The following is a 23,551-nucleotide window of genomic DNA, read 5'->3' as shown; positions in this document are numbered from 1 at the left end:
TCTGTACACTTCATCACATCCTTTTATAATGAAGTGGTAAGCATTAAGCAAGTGTTTCCCTGAGTTCTGTAAGCCATTCTAGCAAATAACTGAATCCAAGGTGGGGCAGGGGGGTGGTCATGGGAACCTCTGATTTGTAGCCAAGTTGGACAGAAGCTGGGGGTAACCTAGACACCTACTACTCGCGATTGGCATCTGAAGTGGGGGGGCAGTCTCGTGGGACTGAGCTTTTAACTTGTGGCATCTGGGCTAATTCAGGTTACTGTCAGAATTGAATTGAATGGTAGGACACCCACCTGGTGTCGAAGGGAACTGCTTGGTGTAGGAAAAAAACCCCCACATATCTGGTGTCAAAAGTGTTGTGAGTGTGGTAGTAGTATAAGAATAAAGGAGAAACACACAAAACTGGACAGCTACATGTAAAAGAATGAAATTAGAACACTCCCTAACACCATATACAAAAATAAACTCAAAATGGATTAGAGACCTAAATGTAAGACTGGACACTATAAAACTCTTAGAGGAAAACATAGGAAGAACACTCTTTGACATAAATCACAGCAAGATCTTTTTTGACCCACATCCTAGAGTAATGGAAATAAAAACAAAAATAAACAAATGGGACCTAATGAAACTTAAAAGCTTTTGCACAGCAAAGGAAACTGTAAACAAAACAAAAAGACAACCCTCAGGATGGGAGAAAATATTTGCAAATGAATCAATGGACAAAGGATTAATCTCCAAATTATATAAACAGCTCATGCAGCTCAATATTAAAAACACAAACAACCCAATCAAAAAATGGGCAGAAGACCTAAATAGACATTTCTCCAAAGAAGACACACAGATGGCCAAGAGGCACATGAAAAGCTGCTCAACATCACTAATTATTAGAGAAATACAAATCAAAACTACAATGAGGTATCACCTCACACCAGTTAGAATGGGCATCATCAGAAAATCTACAAACAACAAATGCTGAAGAGGTTGCGGAGAAAAGGGAACCCTCTTGCACTGTTGGTGGGAATGTAAATTGATTCAGCCACTATGGAGAACAGTATGGAGGTTCCTTAAAAACCAAAAATAGAATTACCATATGACCCAGCAATCCCACTACTGGGCATATACCCAGAGAAAACGATAGTTCAAAAACACACACGCACCCCAATGTTCATTGCAGCACTATTTACAATAGCCAGGTCATGAAAGCAACCTAAATGCCCACTGACAGACAAATATATAAAGCCATAAAATGGAACGAAATTGGCTCATTTGTAGAGATGTGGATGGACCTAGAGACTGTCATACAGAGCGAAGTAAGTCAGAAAGAGAAAAACAAATATCGTATATTAACGCATATATGTGGAATCTAGAAAAATGGAACAGATGAACCAGTTTGCAAGGCAGAAATAGAGACACAGATGTAGAGGACAAACGTATGGACACCAAGGGGGGAAAGTGGATGGGGGCATGAACTGTGAGATTGGGATTGACATATATACACTAATAGGTATAAAATAGATAACTAATAAGAACCTGCTGTATAAAAAATAAATAAAATTAAATTTTAAAAAAAAGGAGAAACACACAGGAGGAAGGTTCGAATGCAAATAAATAAAAAAATCACTTTGCTGGTCAAAAAAACTCAAGAACAGGAAGCTCCTTAAGCTGGCACATGAGTCATCCCAAGGACTGTTCAGTCTGGTTCTCTGTTTCTGACACCCACTCTCAACTACCTGACAGTTCAGAGAAGATGAAGTTTCCTTTCCTGACATCAATAACACAGATGAAAGAAGCTCCCCCAGCTCCCAGCATTCTCTCCATTCTCCTGAAACATTTGGAGTAGTTTATCGCCCATCAATGATCCCTATTAATATTTATAGCCTATTCTATCAGTGAGCTCCTAAATTTGCTACAGATGATATAGTATTTATTCTAAATCTACTTCTTTTGAACTTCAAATGCTACCATTAGTTGTGATGTACAAATGAATAGACAAAAGGTTTGAAAACCTTTTTAAAACCCTGGAACTATGGTAGATCCTTAGATCAGGTTCTAGCTATAACCATGTAAGGGGTTAAAATATGAGTTTAATTTCTTTAAGATAAGATTGGCAACTTGGCATACCATGAAGCACTAAGCCTGAAACACACATCTGTCCTCTCATGCAGTCAGGAATCATTTATCGAGCACCTTCTATGCATCACGCATGGTACCCAGGAGCCAGCAGTGAATAGCTATGCTCAGAAGATCCGACTTAGATTCATCCTTCTGTCAGAGCTTCAGCTCTTCCACAAATCACTTTACTCTGAATACAGAAATGCATGTGCATACACACACTCCCTTTAAAATCCGTCCTCCACAACAGCCATAATTCTATTTCTTTACCTTTTCTCCCTAACTACAATTTTAAGATAAAAATTTACTTTATTGCTTCCCATACGAAGTTATGATCATCATTCAAACCTTGTCTTTTTAAAAAATGTTCTTCTTATGTTATTATGTCTCTAAATAAACCCTACAGTTCTCAAAGCAGCATACCACAGGAAATCAGATAGGTGAACTCTACTTTTCATGGGTAAACTATAGGCAGGAAAGGTCCCCTCACTCTAGGAAGCACCCCCTACCCCTGAAGTGTGGTCCCTAAGTGCCTGGTGGTGGGAGATAGTGGAGAAGTTGAACCCAGAGCATTGTAGAAACTGCTTGGGCAGGATTTCAGCGCATAATTCTATGAGACTCAGGATTAGCCATTCCCCTTCCATTACTAATCATCACATGAGATAATGGTGTGGAGAAAAGAGAGATCTCACTATGAACGATGCCTTCATTGGCATCCTAGCAAAAGGTTACACTGTGTGTAGACAGGAACACAGAGTCCACATCTCTACTACACAAAGGTCAGGTGGTGTTACGGGGTTCACTGTGTCCCTCAAACTCCTTATGTTGATATCCTAACTCCCAGTACCTCAGAACGTGACCTTATTTGGAGATATAGTTTTTGCAGGGGTAATCAGTTGAAATGAGGTCGTTAAGGGTAGAGTCTAATCCAGTATTACTTGTATTTTTGTAAAAAGGGGAAATTTCTTCACAGAGACACGCGTAGAGGGAAGATGGTGTGAAAGGACACACGGAGAAGTTGGCCATCTATAAGCCAGAGAGAGAGGCCTGGGACAGATCCTCCCCTCACGGCCCTCAGAAGGAACCAGCCTTGCCAATGACACCTTGATTTTGGACTTCTAGCCACCAGAGCTGTGAGACAATAAATTTCTGTTGTCCCCAGTCTGTGGTACTTTGTTACAGCAGCCCTAATAACATAAAACAGGTACCTTGAAGGGAAGGTATCATCAAAGGGGTGAATTAAGATGTAGAAAGAACATTCATTGGTCAAGTCACATCCATGTTCTTTGCTTAATAGCTCTGAAAGGTATTTAATTCTAGAGTCTGGCAGAAAATATATACTAGTCACAGCAACTAACATTTATTGAACCCTCACTATGAGCCATGCTATTCTATATGGTTTCTAAGAACAATTAAATACGGGATGTATTTTTAGCTGGCCCCATTTTACAGATGAGAACACAGACTTGCAAAAGTTACTTGTGTCATGGTCCCAGCAGTCATGTCAGTTTCCATCTTGCACAGGTTCCCACATTCTCTGTGGAAGCAGGATGGTGACTTAGGATGTCCTACAATCACATACCACAGCAGTAACTGAACACCACTTTTGGCATGTGGATCCTGCTTCACATTAGGACAGCAAGAAGAGCTATTAAAAGCAATTTCTAGTTCACTTATAATCCTCTGCCAAAGGAGGAGGAGGCCAGAAAAAGGATGAGTAGAAATAAGAATCCTGTGCCAGAAGTTAAGAAGAAGGGCCTTGTTTTCCCTTGACCTAATTAGCTCTAGCTAATAGGAAGGTTAACAGAATACGAAGGAGAAAGAACAAGTTTTGCCAGTGCATTTGTCAACCCTAAGGCTGTTATTAAAAATGAAAAACTGGTGGCGCAGTGGTTGAGAATCTGCCTGCCAATGCAGGGGACACGGGTTCGAGCCCTGGTCTGGGAGGATCCCACATGCCGCGGAGCAACTAGGCCCGTGAGCCACAACTACTGAGGCTGCGCGTCTGGAGCTTGTGCTCCACAACAAGAGAGGCCACGATAGTGAGAGGCCCACGCACCGCGATGAAGAGTGGCCCCCGCTCGCCGCAACTGGAGAAAGCCCTCGCACAGAAACGAAGACCCAACACAACCAAAAATAAATAAATAAATTAAATAAATTTTTTTAAAAAATGAAAAAGAAGAGCCCACTCTTCAAATCTACACCTATTAAAGTTAGAACACTCTCTCCCCTGCCTCTTGGACGCAAAAAACTAAATCAAAAACTTTAAGAAGAAGAAAAAACAAAAAAGGCACACACCAACAGCCTTCTTTTCCTTCGTCTGTGTTCCACTAAGAGGAATCTAACACTAGTTGCCCTTGCTGAGTTCCAGCTGAACCGGGAAATACCCTTCTAACTTGATGGCCCACTTACTCCCGCTCTTCTCCATCGTAATTCCACAGGCTCCATCCATCATTATTTTTTTCCAAAACCGGTATCTACTCAGTCTGCTTACTCTGTCTTGCCCAAGCACCTCTGATGACTTCTTACTGACTACATCTTTGGCCTGCGTGGAAGGACCCTTGCATTCGAGCACCAACCTGCCTCCTCAGATCCTCTGCTCCCATCGGACCTCACTGAACCCCAGGCCCAAGCCCCACCATCGTCCGTGGTTCCCTAAGAACATGCTATTTACTTTGCTAATCTCGTGACTATCCCCGGCGGGTTTCTAACCTAGAACACCTCTTTGACTCACCTTAGGGTTATTCGGCCAAGCCCCTTTCAGTATTACTCCTTCTCTCCTTCCCTTCCACACCAGCCAGCCTCTCCCGTGGCAAAATTAACCATTCCCTTCCCTGGAGTCTCCTAACATTTTGGACATCCTCTTCAAGGAGATCCAAATACTCTGCAACTTTTTGTTGTCATATTTTTTCACTCCCAATGGACAGACGAGAGAGGGACATTTTCCTCATCTTTTTTCCAGCCCTAACACATCCAACGCCTAGCACACTCTAGGGTGGGAAGTCGTTAAACCTCCCATTCCTGTTCAGTAAACAGAATTGAACTGGGCCAGTCACTTAACTTCGGAATCTGTTTCTTCATTTTCAACATGATGAGATTCTGACTATTCTGCCTATCTTATGGAGTTGCTACGGAAACCAAATGGGATAATGTGTGGGAAAGTACACTGAAAACTAAAAAGCACTTATGGCTACAGAGCTGTACTGCTCCTGTAGCAGAGAAGCCATGTTTCTCGTCTTTTGTAGCACACAGAAGGAAGGACCACATGTTATCAAAGAAGTTAGAGGACTGGGAGGGGCCCGTGCATCATGAGGCTTTGGCAAAGAGCATGAAACAAAACACATGGGCATATTATCTCCACTCAGCCAAGACAGTATCATTCCTTCCATACTATACCTCACCAACCTCCAGATTCCAGGTGGATTCTCTAAGGGTTATTCCTTCAAGTCTGTGCCATTATCCATAGACCCTAACACCATATAAAACACTATGATTAGAAGGACCTAAACAATATTAATCAGAATTCCTCCTTGGCACAAACATTGCCACTAGATTCCATATGAAATTCAAGTCAGAAAAGGGCATTTAGTGGACCATGCCTTTCTAATTCCAAAATATTAATAAACCCAAACTCCAGGAAACACTGTCTTAACGTAGATCTTTTGCAATAATGTTAAAATCTCAGTTATTCAGTGCACTTCCTTTTTTTTTTTTTTATCAGTTGCAGAAACCAAACAGATGAATCAAACTACATGGTAAGCAAAGTAATCCTCAGAAGGTCAATTATACTTAGGTGAATTACTTCCTAAGATGATGTTATTTTTACTGAATTTTTTTTTTCTGGTATCAAATATCCTCTAAGAAGTCTTCTGTTGGCTGAAGTTCTATACATCATCTTTGCCATATGCAGATTTTTACATCCCCCAAATGAAGTATTTCAAAGGCTTTTTAAAAACACTAATAGTTCATAAGGATATAAAAATGTCTTACCTCCTTGGGGAAAAAAGGTCCAAGGATAGAATAGCACATCATGGAACCTAAGTTAATGGAAGCTGCTGATATCAGTACAAAAATCTGTTCTCTTGAAAGCCGCCTGGATGTCTCCCTTGCACCTCCTGGAGGGCCATCACCTTGAAGGCAAACATGCTGCAATTACAGACATGTAATTGGGGCTACTGATCAAAGTACAGAAATGTCACTTCTGTGCACAGAAATGCACTCAGGATAACATTTACTGAGCTAAGGGCTATTTTGAATACAGCACATTTGATCAAATGTAACACAATCCCTGTATATCACGGCAATTTTCAAAATATATCACTTTTCATTTACATACTATTCCCTATTAGGATTTCAGTGCACAAGTTATCAAACCATCTGCTTTGTTTTGCCTTCACCATAAGGTCTATTTCTTTCACCTTTAATAGATTCCTTCAAGAAAGATGAGGCCACAGGGTACTCTCCAGAGTACTGTTCTCTGAAGTATAGTGTGCTTTCTCAAGTTACTAGCTTCATATGCTACATGGACTCAATCACATTTTAAGCATGTCATGTTAGCGGTTTATCAAGCGGGTACTATTGAAGTCAAGTGAAGTGTAAGTAGGAGAAAATAAGCTAAATCATTCAACTGGAGAATTAATACTTACAATGGCAGCTCCTGGAAAGACAAGTGTCATAAATCTGTAACTCAGTGTTTTACAATAATTACCGGTCTTCTGCATCAATTAATTTAATAAATATTCCCAGGGCTAAATTTCCATTTAAAGACACGAGGTCAATTACTCAGTTCCAAACATCCAGTAAATCTATTTGCTATTTTTAAATTAAATGGTTTTGAGAAAAACGAAATTTAAGTAAGAAAAGTATATTTGAGTTGTTCTATTTTTTCAGAGGTTGCCATTGCTGTCTAGAAAAAGAAATCTGTGCAACAGGAGGAAGTCTTAAGAATCTGTGTAAAAATTTTGGTAGTGGATGAGGAAGGGAACTGAGAGAAAGTTAAAGGGGCGAGGGGGACAACAGCGGGGCTCGAAATGTAACGATTTTCGTTTGTCTAACGGGCACACTTATTTGAATGCATTCTTAAACACATAGTACTTAAAAGTAGAGCTACAGAGAGAAAGTCCTTAGAGACCACATCCGCACCACCCCAGTGCGCAAACTTTAACCCCTTTAAAGAGAGAAAAAACACGCTGACCCGAACCCCACTGCCGGGCCCCTCCTTTTCGAATCTCTCGCAAACAAACCCCGCTAAAGCTAATTCAATCGCTGTTAAAGAGACACGACCCAAGCCCCAGAGGTACATCCGGCCTCGCTGCTCTCTGTAACCTCCTGGGGGGCGTGGGCCTTCGGGGTCCCCCGGCGAGTCCATGGGCAGTGCGCGGACTCCTGCGCCGCGGCTCCCGGGTCCAAGCCCGCGCCCTCGGACTCGACCTTGAACGAGCGGAAACGCAGTCGGCGATTGCTCAGCCGGGCCCAGGCATCCCGGATTCCCTACGGGAAGCGCGGCCGGGAGTTCCACGCAGCCCTAGAGGATAGGGAGGAGCTCCGGGAGGCGGGGCGAGGGCGGGGCGAGGGCGGGGCGAGGGCGGGCGGAGGGCGGAGCAAGGACTTTTTTTTTTTTTTTTTTTTTTAAGGCATAGGCTGTTTACGTCCACCACTTAAGATGTGCTGTACTTTTTCTCTCTGTATGAGAGAAAAAAAAAAAAAAGATTAGTCTATATTTCATATAGTTGAACCCCCTACCTTAAAATGAGTAAAATTTAGGAATACTAAGAGTAAGAAAGGAAGCTAGGTAGACACAGAAAAGATAGGGAACACCTAAACTTAAAAACACAAATGTGAATTAGAAAATTAGGTTCATAACGACTCTTTTTTTTTTTTAAGTGAAAGCAAGTTTATTTAGAGAGATACACATTCCATAGGCAGAATGCAGTCCGTCTCAGAAGGCTAGAGCAGCCCAGATTTTTTATTTAAAGTGCGTTATTTTTCACAGTGGGTAAATGATGTGGTGTTTGTAATCACTGAAGCCAGACCTTAGTAACCTGGCAATGAATTAACTGATGTGAAGTACTCGGATTAGAAAAATATTTGCAGGAATTATAGTGAATGCTGAGGACGCATGGCGGAATGGCTGGGAGTATCCCCCTGGAGGCAGAGGCTTGAGGTTCAATTCAAGGCACTTGCCGGCCCTCTGTATCCTCCTTCTGCATTCCTCGAACTCAACCAAGGAGGGAGGGGACTGAAAATATTTTTTAAAAATTTTTTGGAAATTTCCAAACACCAAAACTTGAATTTGCCAAGCAGTAGCAACGATTTACATATCATTTAAATTCTGTTTACAACTATTTATATATCGTTTACATTGTATTGGGTATTATAAGTAATCTAGAAATGATTTAAAGCAAATGGAAGGGTGTGCTGTAAGTTATGCAAATACTATGCCATTTTGTATAAGGGACTTGAGCACATGCACTGGGGAACCAATACCCTCTGATACCAAGGGATGACTGTACTAGCTGTATGTGACTTTGGAGCACAGGTCAACTTCTCCATCTGTGTGACTGGGATTATAATGCTTATCTTGTAAGATGGCTGTGAGCACTGGTGACAAACTATGTGAAGGGCTTGGCACTCGAACATGACGGCTGCTATGTTACGCTCACTCTCACAATTTTCTGGCACAAAAAAATAGAGTCTTCACTTATCTTCAACTTATTTACTATTTGGGAAGGGTTAATGTTTGAAGACTGGGAAATTCTTAATTTGGGGCCAAGGTAAAATAAAGTAATCGAGACCATTGAGTTACTGCCTAGTGCCAGGCATTGCAAATTCAAAGATAAGTGAGCTCCGTCCAGCCTCTGCCCTTAAGTAGCATACATACCTCCTTCTAGCAGATAAAACAGACACTGATTAATAATTTATTATAATGCAATGAGTTCTATAAGACAAACATATTGGAAGAACTGTTTACTTTGGCTAAATGAGTCCAGGGTGGCTTCCTGAGGAAGTGATGTTACAGTGAGTCTTGAAGATTATGTAAAAATTCCTGGGTGAGCAGGTAGGTTAGGAGAGCTTTTAGAGCCATTCTAAACAGGATTAGCTCTAGCAAAGGTTCCTTAAAGCGGCCTCCAGAATCTTTATGATCTAATCCCTGCCTGTTTCTCTAATCTTATTTTATTCTGCATTCTCGCTCCAGTCTAACATCAAGTCATAGAGGAGAATTTTTTTGAATTATTTATTTGATGACTACATCCCCTTTTTTTGTTCTCTCTTTCTGGATTGCTCTTTATGTAGCTATTGGGTCACTAGACTATTGGATCCTCTTACTTATTACTCTTTTTCTCTTCTACTTTTCATCTCTTTCTCTTTTTGCTCCATCTTATTTGAAGTTTCCTTAACTTTATGTTCCAATCCTTCAACTGAATTTTTCATTTCTGTTGTCATGTATTTCCCTCTATCCCCATTCCCATTCCCTCCCCATCAGCAATCCTTCTTGCCTGTTTAATATAAATTTTTTGTTTGTATATATTTTAATAAAAGGCATGTTCTTGTTTTGCGTCCATCTACTTTTAATTTACAATAAGATTTTGTGGTACACATATTCATACTCCTATCTTCCTCTCACATCTAACCACTCTTTCCCATCCTCCTTCCAGATCCTTAGTGTTACGGTCGAAAATATTATCTCATTCGTCTTCTGTGGCTGCTATAACAAATAACCACAAATTTGGAGCTTAAAATAAGCTGCAGTTCTGCAGGCCAGCAGTTCAACATCAATTTCACTGAGCCAAAATCCAAAATGATCTCTTCATCTCAAGATCTTTAACTTAATCAAAACTGCAGGGACCCTTTTTTTCAAATAAGGTAATATTATAACTGGCAGGGATTAGGATGTGGACGTATCTTTGGGATCAATTATCAACCTACCACAATTATCTATTCATATTTTTATATGTTCATGTAGACATATATACACATGTGAAACATTTTTTCTTTACAAACTAAAATGGAATAATATGGTCTCTGTTTAAATGTCACCTCCTCAGAGTTCATTCTTACCCCTATATCAAAACACAGACCAATAACCCTTTTTTTTTTTAACATCTTTATTGGAGTATAATTGCTTTACAATGGTGTGTTAGTTTCTGCTGTATAACAAAGTGAATCAGCTATTCGTATACATACATATATCCCCATATCCCCTCCCTCTTGCATCTCCCTCCCACCCTCCCTATCCCACCCTTCATTTTCTGCTTAAATGAGCAAAAGTTGTTTCTTTTAATAGCAACAGGGAACCCTGATTGCTACAAATGCTACGAAGAAAAATAAAGAAGGATTAAGGGACAAAGGGTATGGAAATGTAAATTGATATGATGAAGGGACAAAGGGTTATGGAAATGTAAATTGATATGATGAAGGGACAAAGGGTTATGCGAATGCAAATTGATACACCCGTAACCCTTTGTCCCTTCATCCTTCTTTATTTTTCTTCCTAGCATTTGTATCAATCAGGGTTCCCTGTTGCTATTAAAAGAAACAACTTTTGCTCATTTAAGCAGACACTGAATGTATCATAGGTTATTAGGTAACGCACAGGGTTATCAGGAGGATTATGCACACCACTTAGAAGCTACGTGCCTAAAATCACAGCACAGGAGCGGCCCAGTACCCAGACTGTGTCAACACTGCTGGAGGTAGGCACTACAGTCAGAATCTCATCCCTACTCCCCTGGAATGCTGCCCCCACTGCACCGGGGGGATTTCAGGTGGGGCCATCTACTTCCACTTACTTGCTTCCATCACGTGTCAAAATCTGGTATGTTTGAAGTCAGGGAGTGAAAATTCTCCAGCTTTGCTCTTTTTCAAGAGCGGTCTAAATATTCTGGGTCCTTTGAATTTCAATAGAAATGTTAGAATCAGCTCTCAATTTCTCCAAAAAAACCTGGGGGGATTCTTATTGGGATTTTGTTGACTCTATAGATCAATTTAGAGAGAACTGACATCCAATTAATATTGCCTTTTAATTCATGAACATGATATATCTCTCCACTGACGTAAATCTTCTTTAATTTCTTTCAGAAATGCTTTGCAGTTGTCATTGTAGAGGTATCTATGACATGCCTCATGTCAAGTTATTTCTAAATATTTTGGTTTTAGAAGTTATTAAAATGGATTTTTTTTACATTTACTTTTCCAATCACTTGTTGATTATATATAAAAGTAAATTAATTTAAAATTAATTTTGTATCCTGCAATCTTGCTAAATTTCCTCATTAGTTCAAATAGTTGTTTTATAGATTCTTTTAGATTTTCTGCATAATCATGTCATCTATGAATGAGTTTTACTTCTTCCTTTCTGAAGTGTATGCCTTCATTTTTCACTTACTTTATTGCACTGACTAGGATTACCAGGAAAATGTTGAATAGAAATGTTGAGAATAGGGATACTCACTTTGTTCCCAATCTTAGGAAGAAAATACTAGGTCTTCTACCAGTAAGTATGAGGTTAGCTGTCGATTTTTCATATGTACATTTTATCAGATTGAGGAAGTTCTCATATTTCTAATGTATTGAGGGACATTAACATGAATTGGTGTTGGATTTTTATCAGAAGTGTCTTTTGAATTTATTGTAAATAATTTTTCTTATTTATATTTTTAATATGATAAACTGATCAATTTTCTACTGTTAATCCAACCTTGCATTCTTGGGATAAACCCAATTTAGGACATACAGTATTATCTTTTTTATATAAGGTGGGTTCAATTTGCTAAATTGGACAAGGATTTTTCTACCTATGTTTATGAATAATGTTGTCCTGTAATTTCCTTTTCTTTTGTCAGGTTTTGGTATCATGGTAATCCTGGACTTGTAAAACAAGTTGGAAGTTTTGCCTACTCCCAGTATTTTCTGGATGAGTTTGTATGAGATTAGTGTTATTTTTTCCTTAACTGTCTGATAGAATTCACCAGTGAAACCACTTCTTTCACTTTCTTTTGACGTATTTTGCCCTTATTTTTTATACTTTAGAAACATATCATTGATGTTAGCCCTTTCTTCTTTTCTAATATTAGCACAAAAGGTTTTAAATTTCTCTCTATGCACTGCTTTAACTACATGCTGCAAATTATCATATAATTTGAAATATTTTCTAATTTTCCTTATTTATTTATTTTTCCCATGGATTAATAAGAAGTGTGTTTCTAATTTTCAATTACTGGGGGATTTTCTAGATGTCTTTATATTATTGATTTCTGATTTAATTTTATTGTGGAATATTTCTATCCTGGAAATTTCGATCTCTTAAAATTTATTGAAAGTTGTTTTGCAGCATGGCATGCATTCCATCTTTGTAAACAGTATCATGTGCACTTGAAAATAATAATATTCTACTGTTGTTGGATGTAGTATTTTATAACAGTTAATTAGGTGAGAGTGATAGATTTTTTCATACCTTCTATGATCTTACTTATTTTGTCTAATTGTTCTGTCAATTACTAAGAGGGGGATGTTCAAATCTCCAACTGTAATTTTGAGTTTGTTTATCATACCGTTTAATTTCTGTACATATATATATATATATATATATATATATATATATATATATATTTGTTTTGTTTCCCCAGTGAACTTGCTCATTTGTCATTTATGATTGTGAAGTACCTCTATCATTGGTAATAGTCTGGAAGTATATTTTACCTGATGTTAACATAGTCACTACAGCCTTTTTGTTTATTGGTTGCATGGTATATCTTTTCTCATCCTTTTACTCTTAAACTATTTAAAAATGTATCTCTTCCAGTTTCAAGATTGGTTCAAGATGGCGGAATAGAAGGACATGCGCTCACTCCCTCTTGTGAGAGCACCGGAACCACAACTAACTGCTGAACAATCAATGACACGAAGACACTGGAACTCACCAGAAAAGATACCCCACATCCAAAGACAAAGGAGAAGCTGCAATGAGAAGGTAGGAGGTGCGCAATCACAATAAAATAAAATCCCATAACTGCTGTGTGAGTGACTTACAAACTGGAGAACACTTATACCACAGAAGTCCACCCACTGGAGTGAAGGTTCTGAGCCACATGTCAGGCGTCCCAACCTGGGGGTCTGGCAATGGGAGGAGGAATTCCTAGAGAATCAGACTTTGAAGGCTAGCGGGATTTCATTGCAGGACTTTGACAGGACTGGGAGAAACAGAGACTCCACTCTTGGAGGGCACACACAAAGTAGTGTGTGCATCAGGACCCAGGGGAAGGAGCAGTGACCACATAGGAGACTGAACCAGACCTACCTGCTAGTGTTGGAGGGTCTCCTGCAGAGGCAGGTGGTGGCTGTGGCACACCATAGGGACAAGGACACTGGCAGCAGAAGCTCTGGGAAGCACTCCTTGGCGTGAGCCCTCCTAGAGTCCGCCATTAGCCCCACCAAAGAGCCGGGTAGGCTCCAGTGCTGGGCGCCTCAGGCCAAACAACCAACAGGGAGCCCCACCCATCAGCAGACAAGTGGATTAAAGTTTAACTGAGCTCTGCCCACCAGATCAACACACAGCTCTACCCATCACCAGTCCCTCCCCTCAGGAAGCTTGCACAAGCCTCTTAGATATCCTCATGCACCAGAGGGCAGACAGCAAAAGCGAGAAGAACTACAAATTTGCAGCCTGTGGAAGGAAAACTACATTCACAGGAAGACAGACAAGATGAAAAGGCAGAGGACTTTGTATCAGATGAAGGAACAAGATAAAACCCCATAAAAACAACTAAATGAAGTGGAGATACGCAACCTTCCAGAAAAAGAATTCAGAATAATGATAGTGAAAATGATCCAGGACCTCAGAAAAAGAATGGAGGCAAACATCAAGAAGATGGAAGAAATGTTTAAAAAAGACCTAGAAGAATTAAAGAACAAACAAACAGAGATGAACAATACAATAACTGAAATGAAAAATACACTACAAGGAATCAATAGCAGAATAACTGAGGCAGAAGAACGGATAAGTGACCTGGAAGACGGACAGGTGGAATTCACTGCCACAGAACAGAATAAAGAAAAAAGAATGAAAAGAAACGAAGACAGCCTAAGAGACCTCTGGGACAACATTAAATGCAACAACATTCGCATTATAGGGGTCCCAGAAGGAGAAGAGAGAGAGAAAGAACCCAAGAAAATATTTGAAGAGATTATAGTCGAAAAGTTCCCTAACATGGGAAAGGAAATAGCCACCCAAGTCCAGGAAGTGCAGAGAGTCCCAGGCAGGATAAACCCAAGGAGAAACATGCCAAGACACATAGTAATCAAATTGACAAAAATTAAAGACAAAGAAAAAGTATTAAAAGCAACAAGGGACAAACGACAAATAACATACAAGGGAACTCCCATAAGGTTAACAGCTGATTTCTCAGCAGAAACTCTACAAGCCAGAAGGGAGCGGCATGATATATGTAAAGTGATGAAAGGGAAGAACCTACAACCAAGTTTACTCTACCCAGCAAGGATCTCATTCAGATTCGATGGAGAAATCAAAAGCTTTACAGACAAACAAAAGTTAAGAGAATTCAGCACCACCAAACCAGCTCTACAACAAATCCTAAAGGAACTTCTCTAAGTGGGAAACACAAGAGAAGAAAAGGACCTACAGAAACAAACCCAAAACAATTAAGAAAATGGTAATAGGAACATACATGTCGATAATTACCTTAAACGTAAATGGATTAAATGCTCCAACCAAAAGACAGGCTCACTGAATGGATACAAGAACAAGACCCATATATATGCTGTCTACAAGAGACCCACTTCAGACCTAGGGACACATACAGACTAAAAGTGAGGGGATGGAAAAAGATATTCCATGCAAATGGAAATCAAAAGAAAGCTGGAGTAGCAATACTCATATCAGATAAAATAGACTTTAAAATCAAGAAGGTTACAAGAGACAAGGAAGGACACTACATAATGATCAAGGGATCAATCCAAGAAGAAGATATAACAATTATAAATATATATGCAGCCAACATAGGAGCACCTCAATACATAAGGCAACTGCTAACAGCTATAAAAGAGGAAATCAACAGTAACACAATAATAGTGGGGGACTTTAACACCTCACTTACACCAATGGACAGATCATCCAGACAGAAAATTAATACAGAAACACAAGCTTTAAATGACACAATAGACCAGATAGATTTAATTGATATTTATAGGACATTCTATCCAAAAACAGCAGATTACACTTTCTTCTCAAGTGCACACGGAACATTCTCCATGATAGAACACATCTTGGGTCACAAATCAAGCCTCAGTAAATTTAAGAAAATTGAAATCATATCAAGCATCTGTTCTGACCATAACGCTATGAGATTAGAAATCAATTACAGGGAAAAAAGTGTAAAAAACACAAACACATGGAGGCTAAACAATATGTTACTAAATAACCAAGAGATCACTGAAGAAATCAAAAGGAAATAAAAAAATACTTAGAGACAAATGACAAAGAAAACATGACGATCCAAACCTATGAGATGCAGCAAAAGCAGTTCTAAGAGGGAAGTTTATAGCAATACAAGCCTACCTCAAGAAACAAGAAAATCTCAAATAAACAATCTAACCTTACACCTAAAGGAACTAGAGAAAGAAGAACAAACGAAACCCAAAGTTAGTAGAAGGAAAGAAATCATAAAGATCAGAGCAGAAATAAATGAAATAGAAACAAAGAAAACAATAGCAAAGATCAATAAAACTAAAAGCTGGTTCTTTGAGAAGATAAACAAAATTGATAAACTTTTAGCCAGACTCATCAAGAAAAAGAGGGAGAGGACTCAAATCAGTAAAATTAGAAGTGAAAAAGGAGAAGTTACAACGGACACCACAGAAATACAAAGCATCCAAAGAGACTACTACAAGCAACTCTATGCCAATAAAATGGACAACCTGGAAGAAATGGACAAATTCTTAGAAAGGTATAACCTTCCAAGACTGAACCAGGAAGAAACAGAAAATATGAACAGGCCAATCACAAGTAATGAAATTGAAACTGTGATTAAAAATCTTCCAACAAACAAAAGTCCAGGACCAGATGGCGTCACAGGTGAATTCTATCAAACATTTAGAGAAGAGCTAACACCCATCCTTCTCAAACTCTTCCAAAAAAATTGCAGGGGAAGGAAGACTCCCAAACTCATTCTATGAGGCCAACATCACCCTAATACCAAAACATGACAAAGATACTACAAAAAAAGAAAATTACAAACCAATGTCACTGAGCAGTATAGATGTAAAAATCCTCAATTAAATACTAGCAAACAGAATCCAACAACACATTAAAAGGATCATACACCATGATCAAGTGGGATTTATCCCAGGGATGCAAGGATTCTTCAATATATGCAAATCAATCAATGTGATACACCATATTAACAAACTGAAGGATAAAAACTATATGATAATCTCAACAGATGCAGAAAAAGCTTTCGACAAAATTCAACACCCATTTATGATAAAAGCTCTCTGGAAAGTAGGCATAGAGGGAACCTACCTCAACATAATAAAGGCTATATATGACAAACCCATAGCCAACATCGTTCTCAATGGTGAAAAACTGAAACCATTTCCACTAAGATCAGGAACAAGATAAGGTTGCCCACTCTCACCACTATTATTCAACATAGTTTTGGAAGTTTTAGCCACAGCAAGCAGAGACGAAAAAGAAATAAAAGTAATCCAAATTGGAAAAGAAGAAGTAAAGCTCTCACTGTTTGCAGATAACATGATACTATACACAGAGAATCCTAAAGAAGCCAGAAAACTACTAGAGCTAATCAATGAATTTGGTAAAGTTGCAGGATACAAAATTAATGCACAGATATCTCTTGCATTCCTATACACTAATAATGAAAAATCTCAAAGAGAAATTATGGAAACACTCCAATTTACCATTGCAACAAAAAGAATAAAATACCTAGGAATAAACCTACCTAGGGAGACAAAAGACCTGTATGCAGAAAACTATAAGACACTGATGAAAGAAATTAAAGAGGATACAAACAGATGGAGAGATATACCATGTTCTTGGATTGGAAGGATCAATATTGTGAAAATGACTATACTACCCAAAGCAATCTACAGATTCAATGCAGTCCCTATCAAATTACCAATGGCATTTTTTACAGAACTAGAACAAAAAATCTTAAAATTTGTATAGAGACACAAAAGACCCTGAATAGCCAAAGCAGTCTTCAGGGAAAAAAATGGAGCTGGAGGAATCAGACTCCCTGACTTCAGACTACACTACCAAGCTACAGTAATCACGACAATATGGTACTGGCACAAAAACAGAAATATAGATCAATGGAACAGGATAGAAAGCCCAGAGATGAACCCACGCACCTATGTTCAAGTAATCTATGACAAAGGAGGCAAGGATATACAATGGAGAAAAGACAGTCTCTTCAATAAGTGGTGCTGGGAAAACTGGACAGCTACATGTAAAAGAATAAAATTAGAACATTCCCTAACACCATACACAAAAATAAACTCAAAGTGGATTAGAGACCTAAATGTAAGACCGGACACTATAAAACTCTTAGAGGAAAACATAGGAAGAACACTCTTTGACATAAATCACAGCAAAATCTTCTTTGATCCACCTCCTAGAGTAATGGAAATAAAAACGAAAGTAAACAAATGGGACCTAACGAAACTTAAAAGCTTTTGCAAAGCAAAGGAAATTACAAACAAGATGAAAAGAGAACCCTCAGAATGGGAGAAAATATTTGCAAACGAATCGATGGACAAAGGATTAATCTCCAAAATATATAAGCAGCTCATGCAGCTCAATATTTAAAAAACCAACAACCCAATCAAAAAATGGGCAGAAGACCTAAATAGACATTTCTCCAAAGAAGACATACAGATGGCCAAGAAGCACATGAAAAGCTGCTCAACATCACTAATTATTAGAGAAATGCAAATCAAAACTGCAATGAGATATCACCTCACACCAGTTAGAATGGGCATCATCAGAAAATCTACAAACAACAAATGCTAGAGAGGGTGTGGAGAAAAGGGAACCCTCTTGCACTGTTGGTGGGAATGTAAATTGATACAGCCACTATGGAGAACAGTAGGGAGCTTCCTTAGAAAACTAAAAACAGAATTACCATATGACCCAGCAATCCCACTACTGGGCATATACCCAGAGAAAACCATAATTCAAAAAGACACATGCACCCCAATGTTCATTGCAGCACTATTTACAATAGCCAGGTCATGGAAGCAACTTAAATGCCCATCGACAGACGAATGGATAAAGAAGATGTGGTACATATGAACAATAGAATATTACTCAGCCATAAAAAGGAACGAAATTGTGTCATTTGTAAAGACGTGGATGGATCTAGAGACTGTCATATAGAATGAAGTAAGTCAGAAAGAGAAAAACAAATATCGTATATTAACACGTATATGTGGAATCTAGAAAAATGGTAAAGATGAACTGGTTTGCAGGGCAGAAATCGAGACAGAGATGTAGAGAACAAACATATGGACACCAAGGGGGGAAAGTGGTGGGATGAATTGGGAGATTGGGATTGACATATATACACTAATATGTATAAAATAGATAACTAATAAGAACTTGCTGTATAAAAAAATAAATAAAATTAAATTTAAAAAAATTGCATCTCTTCCAAAAAAAAAAAAAGGGAAATTCCTGGCCATCTGCTTTCACTGTCAAGGGCATGGGTTCAATCTTCAATCCCTAGTCGGGGAACTAAGATCTCAGAAGCCTTGGGGCCAAATAAATAAATATGCATCTCTTACAGACAGAATATAGTTGATGTTTTAAAAATCCATTCTAATGATCTCTGTCTTTTAATTTGACCAGATAGTCTATTTACATTTAAGGTGAGTATTGACATGGTTGGATTTAAGTCTGTTTTATTGTTTTATATCTTCCCATCTGTTTTTTTTAATTAATTTCTTCTTTCTTATCTTCTTTTTATTTAATTGAAAACAAGTTTTGGAATTACATTTTAATTTATCTGTTGTGTTTTTAGGTATGTCTCTTTGAATTATATTTTAGTGGTTGCTTAGGGTTTACAAAACACATTCCTAACGTTTCTGATCTATTTTGAGTTAATATTGTAGCACTTCATGCAAAACATAAGAACCTTACCCTCATATAGGTCCACTTATGCAGCGCCAGCTTCTAATCATTTATGTTCTAGTTTTCATAAGCATTATATCTACAAATGATATGTCCATAATAAAATGTTATAATTTTTGCTTTAAATAGTTACATGTATATTTTTAATTAATAAGAAAAAATAATGTATCATGAATGATACATGGCAGAGACTTTGGATTCTCTTGTATTCTTTCAAAGAATATTGATTTTTTTTTCTTTTTTAATTTCAGAAGAGTTAATCAACCTTGACTCAAACTTTATAATCTGTTTCTCCAGTGATGGGAAGCAGCTGAAATCTCCGTGCATTTTCTTTAGCCTTAATTGTGTTGCTTTGAGTCTACCCCATGCATGTCTAGCTCGGGGCCAGTTAGAGATTTAGCTGGGTCTATACACAGAATATCCGTCTGCCCCTCTCTGGCTCTCTCCTTTCTGGGATTTCCCCCCTGCCCTCCATTTTCAGCAGCTGCGGTTGCTCTAAACTCTGTCCTCTGGTTTTCAGGGCAGTAAAACTGAGGACCTCTGACTATTAGTTGTTCCATGTGACACTGACTGGGGGCTCCCCTCATACTAAAAGCCATAAAAATGGGAATTCAGCCAGTGCCATTCCTTTTCCCAAGGGTCAATCTCCACCCCCGCCCTCCAGTTCTGTCTGCTTTTGGTCATTCTCCAGTATCTTCAGGTAGTTGTTTCTAAAATGTTTAGGCTTACATGTATTCTCTGCAAGAGGGTTAGTCTTGCAGAACCACTAGTAATTAATATTTATTGTATTTTATTAAACTAATTATCTGTGACAGACTGGGTGAAAAATCTTCATTTAGTCAAACAGTCAGATAGTTTGAGAAGCACTAACTTAAGAGACTTTGTAAAAGTTCCTGTAACCAAGATCCCTGGAACTATCCTGTTTCTACCATTCCGTGAGCCTGATTGCTCAGCAAACACTTATTTCCTGAGCCACTTTTTTTTTTTTGTTTAATGTTGACCATAGGTTATTCTGTTCCATACATAAGGACTATAATTGATACAATATTATCCAAGTTTTCTATAATGAACATGCTTACTTGTCCTAATATAAAAAAGCAACAGCTGGGACTTCCCTGGTGTCCAGTGGTTAAGACTCTGCGCTTCCAATGCAGGCGGCGCGGGTTCAATCCCTGGTCAGGGAACTAAGATCCCCATGACGCGCTCATGGCCAAAAAAAAAAAAAAAAAAAGGAACAGCCGTACTTACAAATTTACAAATAAAGAAATCACCTATAATCTGGAGACACAGGAGGCAAGCTGGTATCAGCTACAGCTCAGTGTCTTGTGGCTGAAGTCATATGATATCGGAAAATGACTATGGCAGACCACACAGATGTTCAACATTTACTAAAAGTTAAAATTATTGTTTCAAAGTGATGACACAGAATGTCCAAACCAAAAGAGTGTTTAAAAGCATCTCATTCAATTCTCTACTTCATTTTACAGATGAAGCACTTGAGAGGCAGAGACTAGAAGTGTTTTGACCAGAACTACAGAGTCAGAAAACGGTAGAGAAGTGATTATGGAACTAGGACTTTTTTTTTTTTTTTCTTTAATATAGCTCTAGTTTTAAGCACAGCAGTGGTCCTGGCTTCATTCCAATGATTCTGCAATAAGAACTGCAATTGTCAAACACATGTTAGAGCATAAGGACCCATTTTTCAAAAAAAGTTACACAGATAACAGCAGAGCTGGTCTACAGGAAGTAGCGCTGGGACCTGGAATCCTGCACACCCAGGTCCTCCTTGTGCCCCAAGGGAATAAATTTAATGTTAATTTAGGGTTTGCTCTATTAGCCACTATTTACTTCATTTATAAATTGCCTGTGTTGTTGGTTTATAATTAGTTTATTCATAAGCTTTAAGTATTGCCTCTAATTATCTTCCTCGGTACGTTTCATTCCTACACATCCTGAATCAGCCCTGTAGGGAGCAGCTGTGGTGCCCAGAGAGCTCTGTGTAGCATCTGGTAGCAAGAAAAACAAGGGCTGAGGAAACAATCTTAGTAATACTTAAGAACACTTAGGTGAGAATTACACAAAAACCTCAAAATATATAGGCTTCATACTTGGCAATACAATAAATTAGCCCCACTGTCCCACACAGCCTTTTTTTTTTCCTTTAATAAACTGGGTTTTCAATGGAAGGCTTTAAATATTAATTTTCCAAACTACTACTTACAGCCTTTATTAATCTATTCCACTCTTATTCGTCTACTTTATTTATTTTTTATTCTCTTCCCTCTCACCAACTTTCTCCTTCTCCTTTGATTCATTCCTTGATATAATAGGATTCTATTTTCTTTGGCCCAAACCTTTTTTCAGCTACAACTATTTTTCTTCACTATGTTTAAAACCATATGCTACATAAGCCAAGGCTAGACCTATGTGTTCTGGAGCTGCAGCAGGATAATATTTTTGAGTTTTCTCATGTTTCTTAACTTCCATTTCCATCCATTATATTTATTTCTACCCCCAAAGGTAGGAACATTTTAAAAGTTTTCAAATTAAAAGTGGTTTCCTGGGATGCCCAAAGCCTCCAACTAACTCAAAAAAGGCATTCATTTATGACAATAGTTGCCAACATGGCTTTATTGTTGGTGTGCCGACTACCCAGATGCTTAATCTTATTTCATTCCATGAATTCATTCAGTACATGTTGGTTTAATGACTCCAATATGTATAAGTCACTGTACTAAATGCTAGATGCTTTAGGACAGGAGGAAGGTAATATTAAGAACATTTCCATATATTCTCATGTGAAGTTTTTTATAAGGTAAGCAACTACTTAACAGGCACAGTGGCAAACACTTTCAACAACTCTCTTTTTACTCCTCACGATAGTCTAGTATTATCACTTTACTGACTCGGAAAAATAAGTCATTTGCCAAAGGCCACAGAGAGAGCTGGAATTGGAACTCAGCTCAGCTGGACCCCACCACTCCATGATATAAAATCTTTCATGTGTACTGGTTTAGCTTCTGTTCCCAGTGTTGGTCTTTCTTTCTTTCTTTTTTTTTAAGTTAGTTTTTATTGGAGTATAGTTGCTTTACAATGTTGTGTTAGTTTCTACTGTACAGCAAAATGAATCAGCTGTACATATACATCTATCCCCTCTTTTTTGGATTTCCTTCCCATTTAGGTCACCACAGTGCATTAAGTAGAGTTCCCTGTGTTATACAGTATGTTCTCGTTAGTTATCTATTTTATACATAATATCAATAGTGTATGTATGTCAATCCCAATCTCCCAATTCCTCCCACCCTCCTCTTCCCCCTTGGTATCCATACATTTGTCCTCTACATCTATGTCTCTATTTCTGCTTTACAAATAAGTTCATCTATAACATTTTTCTAGATTCCACATATATGCATTAATATACGGTATTTCTTTTTCTCTTCCTGACTTACTCCACTCTGTTTGACACTGAGTCCATCCACATCTCTACAAATGACCCAATCTCATCCCTTTTCATGGCTGAGTAATATTCCATTGTATATATGTACCACATCTTCTTTATCCATTCATCTGTCGATGGACACTTAGGTTGCTTCCATGTCCTGGCTATTGTGAATAGTGCTGCAGTGAACATTGGGGTGCGTGTGTCTTTTTGAATTATGGTTTTCTCAGGGTATATGCCAAGTAGTGGGATTGCTGGCTCATATGGTAGTTCTGTTTTTAGTTTTTTAAGGAACCTCCATACTGTTTTCCATAGTGCCAGCTCTGCTCTTTCAAGTAAGCTTTTTGCAGTTCAACTCAAAGATCTTTCCTATCATTTAATCTGTTCTACATCCCCTTCTTTTTTGACATCTGTCGTGGGTTGAATTGTGTCCCCCCAAAATACAAAGCTTAAAGTCCCAACCTCAGCACTCCATATCAAGACCTTATTTGGAAATAGAACTGTTCTAGATGTAATTAATTAAGATGAGGTCATACTGGCATAGGGTGAGCCCCTAATCTAGTATAATGGTATCCTTATAAAAAGGAAAAAATTTGGACACAGAGACAGATACGTACACAGGGAGAACATCATGTGAAGATTGGAGTTATACTGCCACAAGCCAAGGAACACCAAGTTTGCCAGCAAACCTCAGAAAATAAAGAGGAAGGCATGGAACAGATGCCCCCTCACAGCCTTAGAAGTAACCAACGCTGCACATACCTTTATTTCAAACTTCCTGCCTTCAAAACTGTGAGAGGATAACTTTGTTGTTTATGCTACCAGTT

At 38.4% G+C, this 23,551-nt stretch overlaps 1 protein-coding gene across 10 annotated transcripts in view; it reads right to left on the bottom strand.

The window, feature by feature from the left end:
• The window catches only part of SLC18B1 (solute carrier family 18 member B1), a 32,648-nt gene extending 22,332 nt beyond the window's left edge, over positions 1-10,316 (bottom strand). The window contains exons 1-2 of one of the 10 annotated variants that reach the window (XM_082474798.1): positions 7,444-10,316; positions 6,109-6,248 (exon numbers count right to left, since the gene is read on the bottom strand). In XM_082474798.1, the coding sequence (XP_082330924.1) occupies positions 6,109-6,248; positions 7,444-7,486 (183 nt within the window). In that variant the 5' untranslated portion in view covers positions 7,487-10,316. Of the gene's footprint in view, positions 1-6,108; positions 6,249-6,536 lie in introns of all 10 variants that reach the window. The other 9 variants (XM_082474797.1, XM_082474802.1, XM_082474803.1 and 6 more) reach the window with 9 other exon arrangements.
• Positions 10,317-23,551: the final 13,235 nt, after the last annotated feature.

The sequence above is a fragment of the Balaenoptera physalus genome, assembly GCF_965194825.1.
Source record: "Balaenoptera physalus genome assembly, chromosome: 9".
NCBI lineage: Eukaryota > Metazoa > Chordata > Mammalia > Artiodactyla > Balaenopteridae > Balaenoptera > Balaenoptera physalus.
This window is presented reverse-complemented; position numbering and strand designations above follow the sequence as displayed.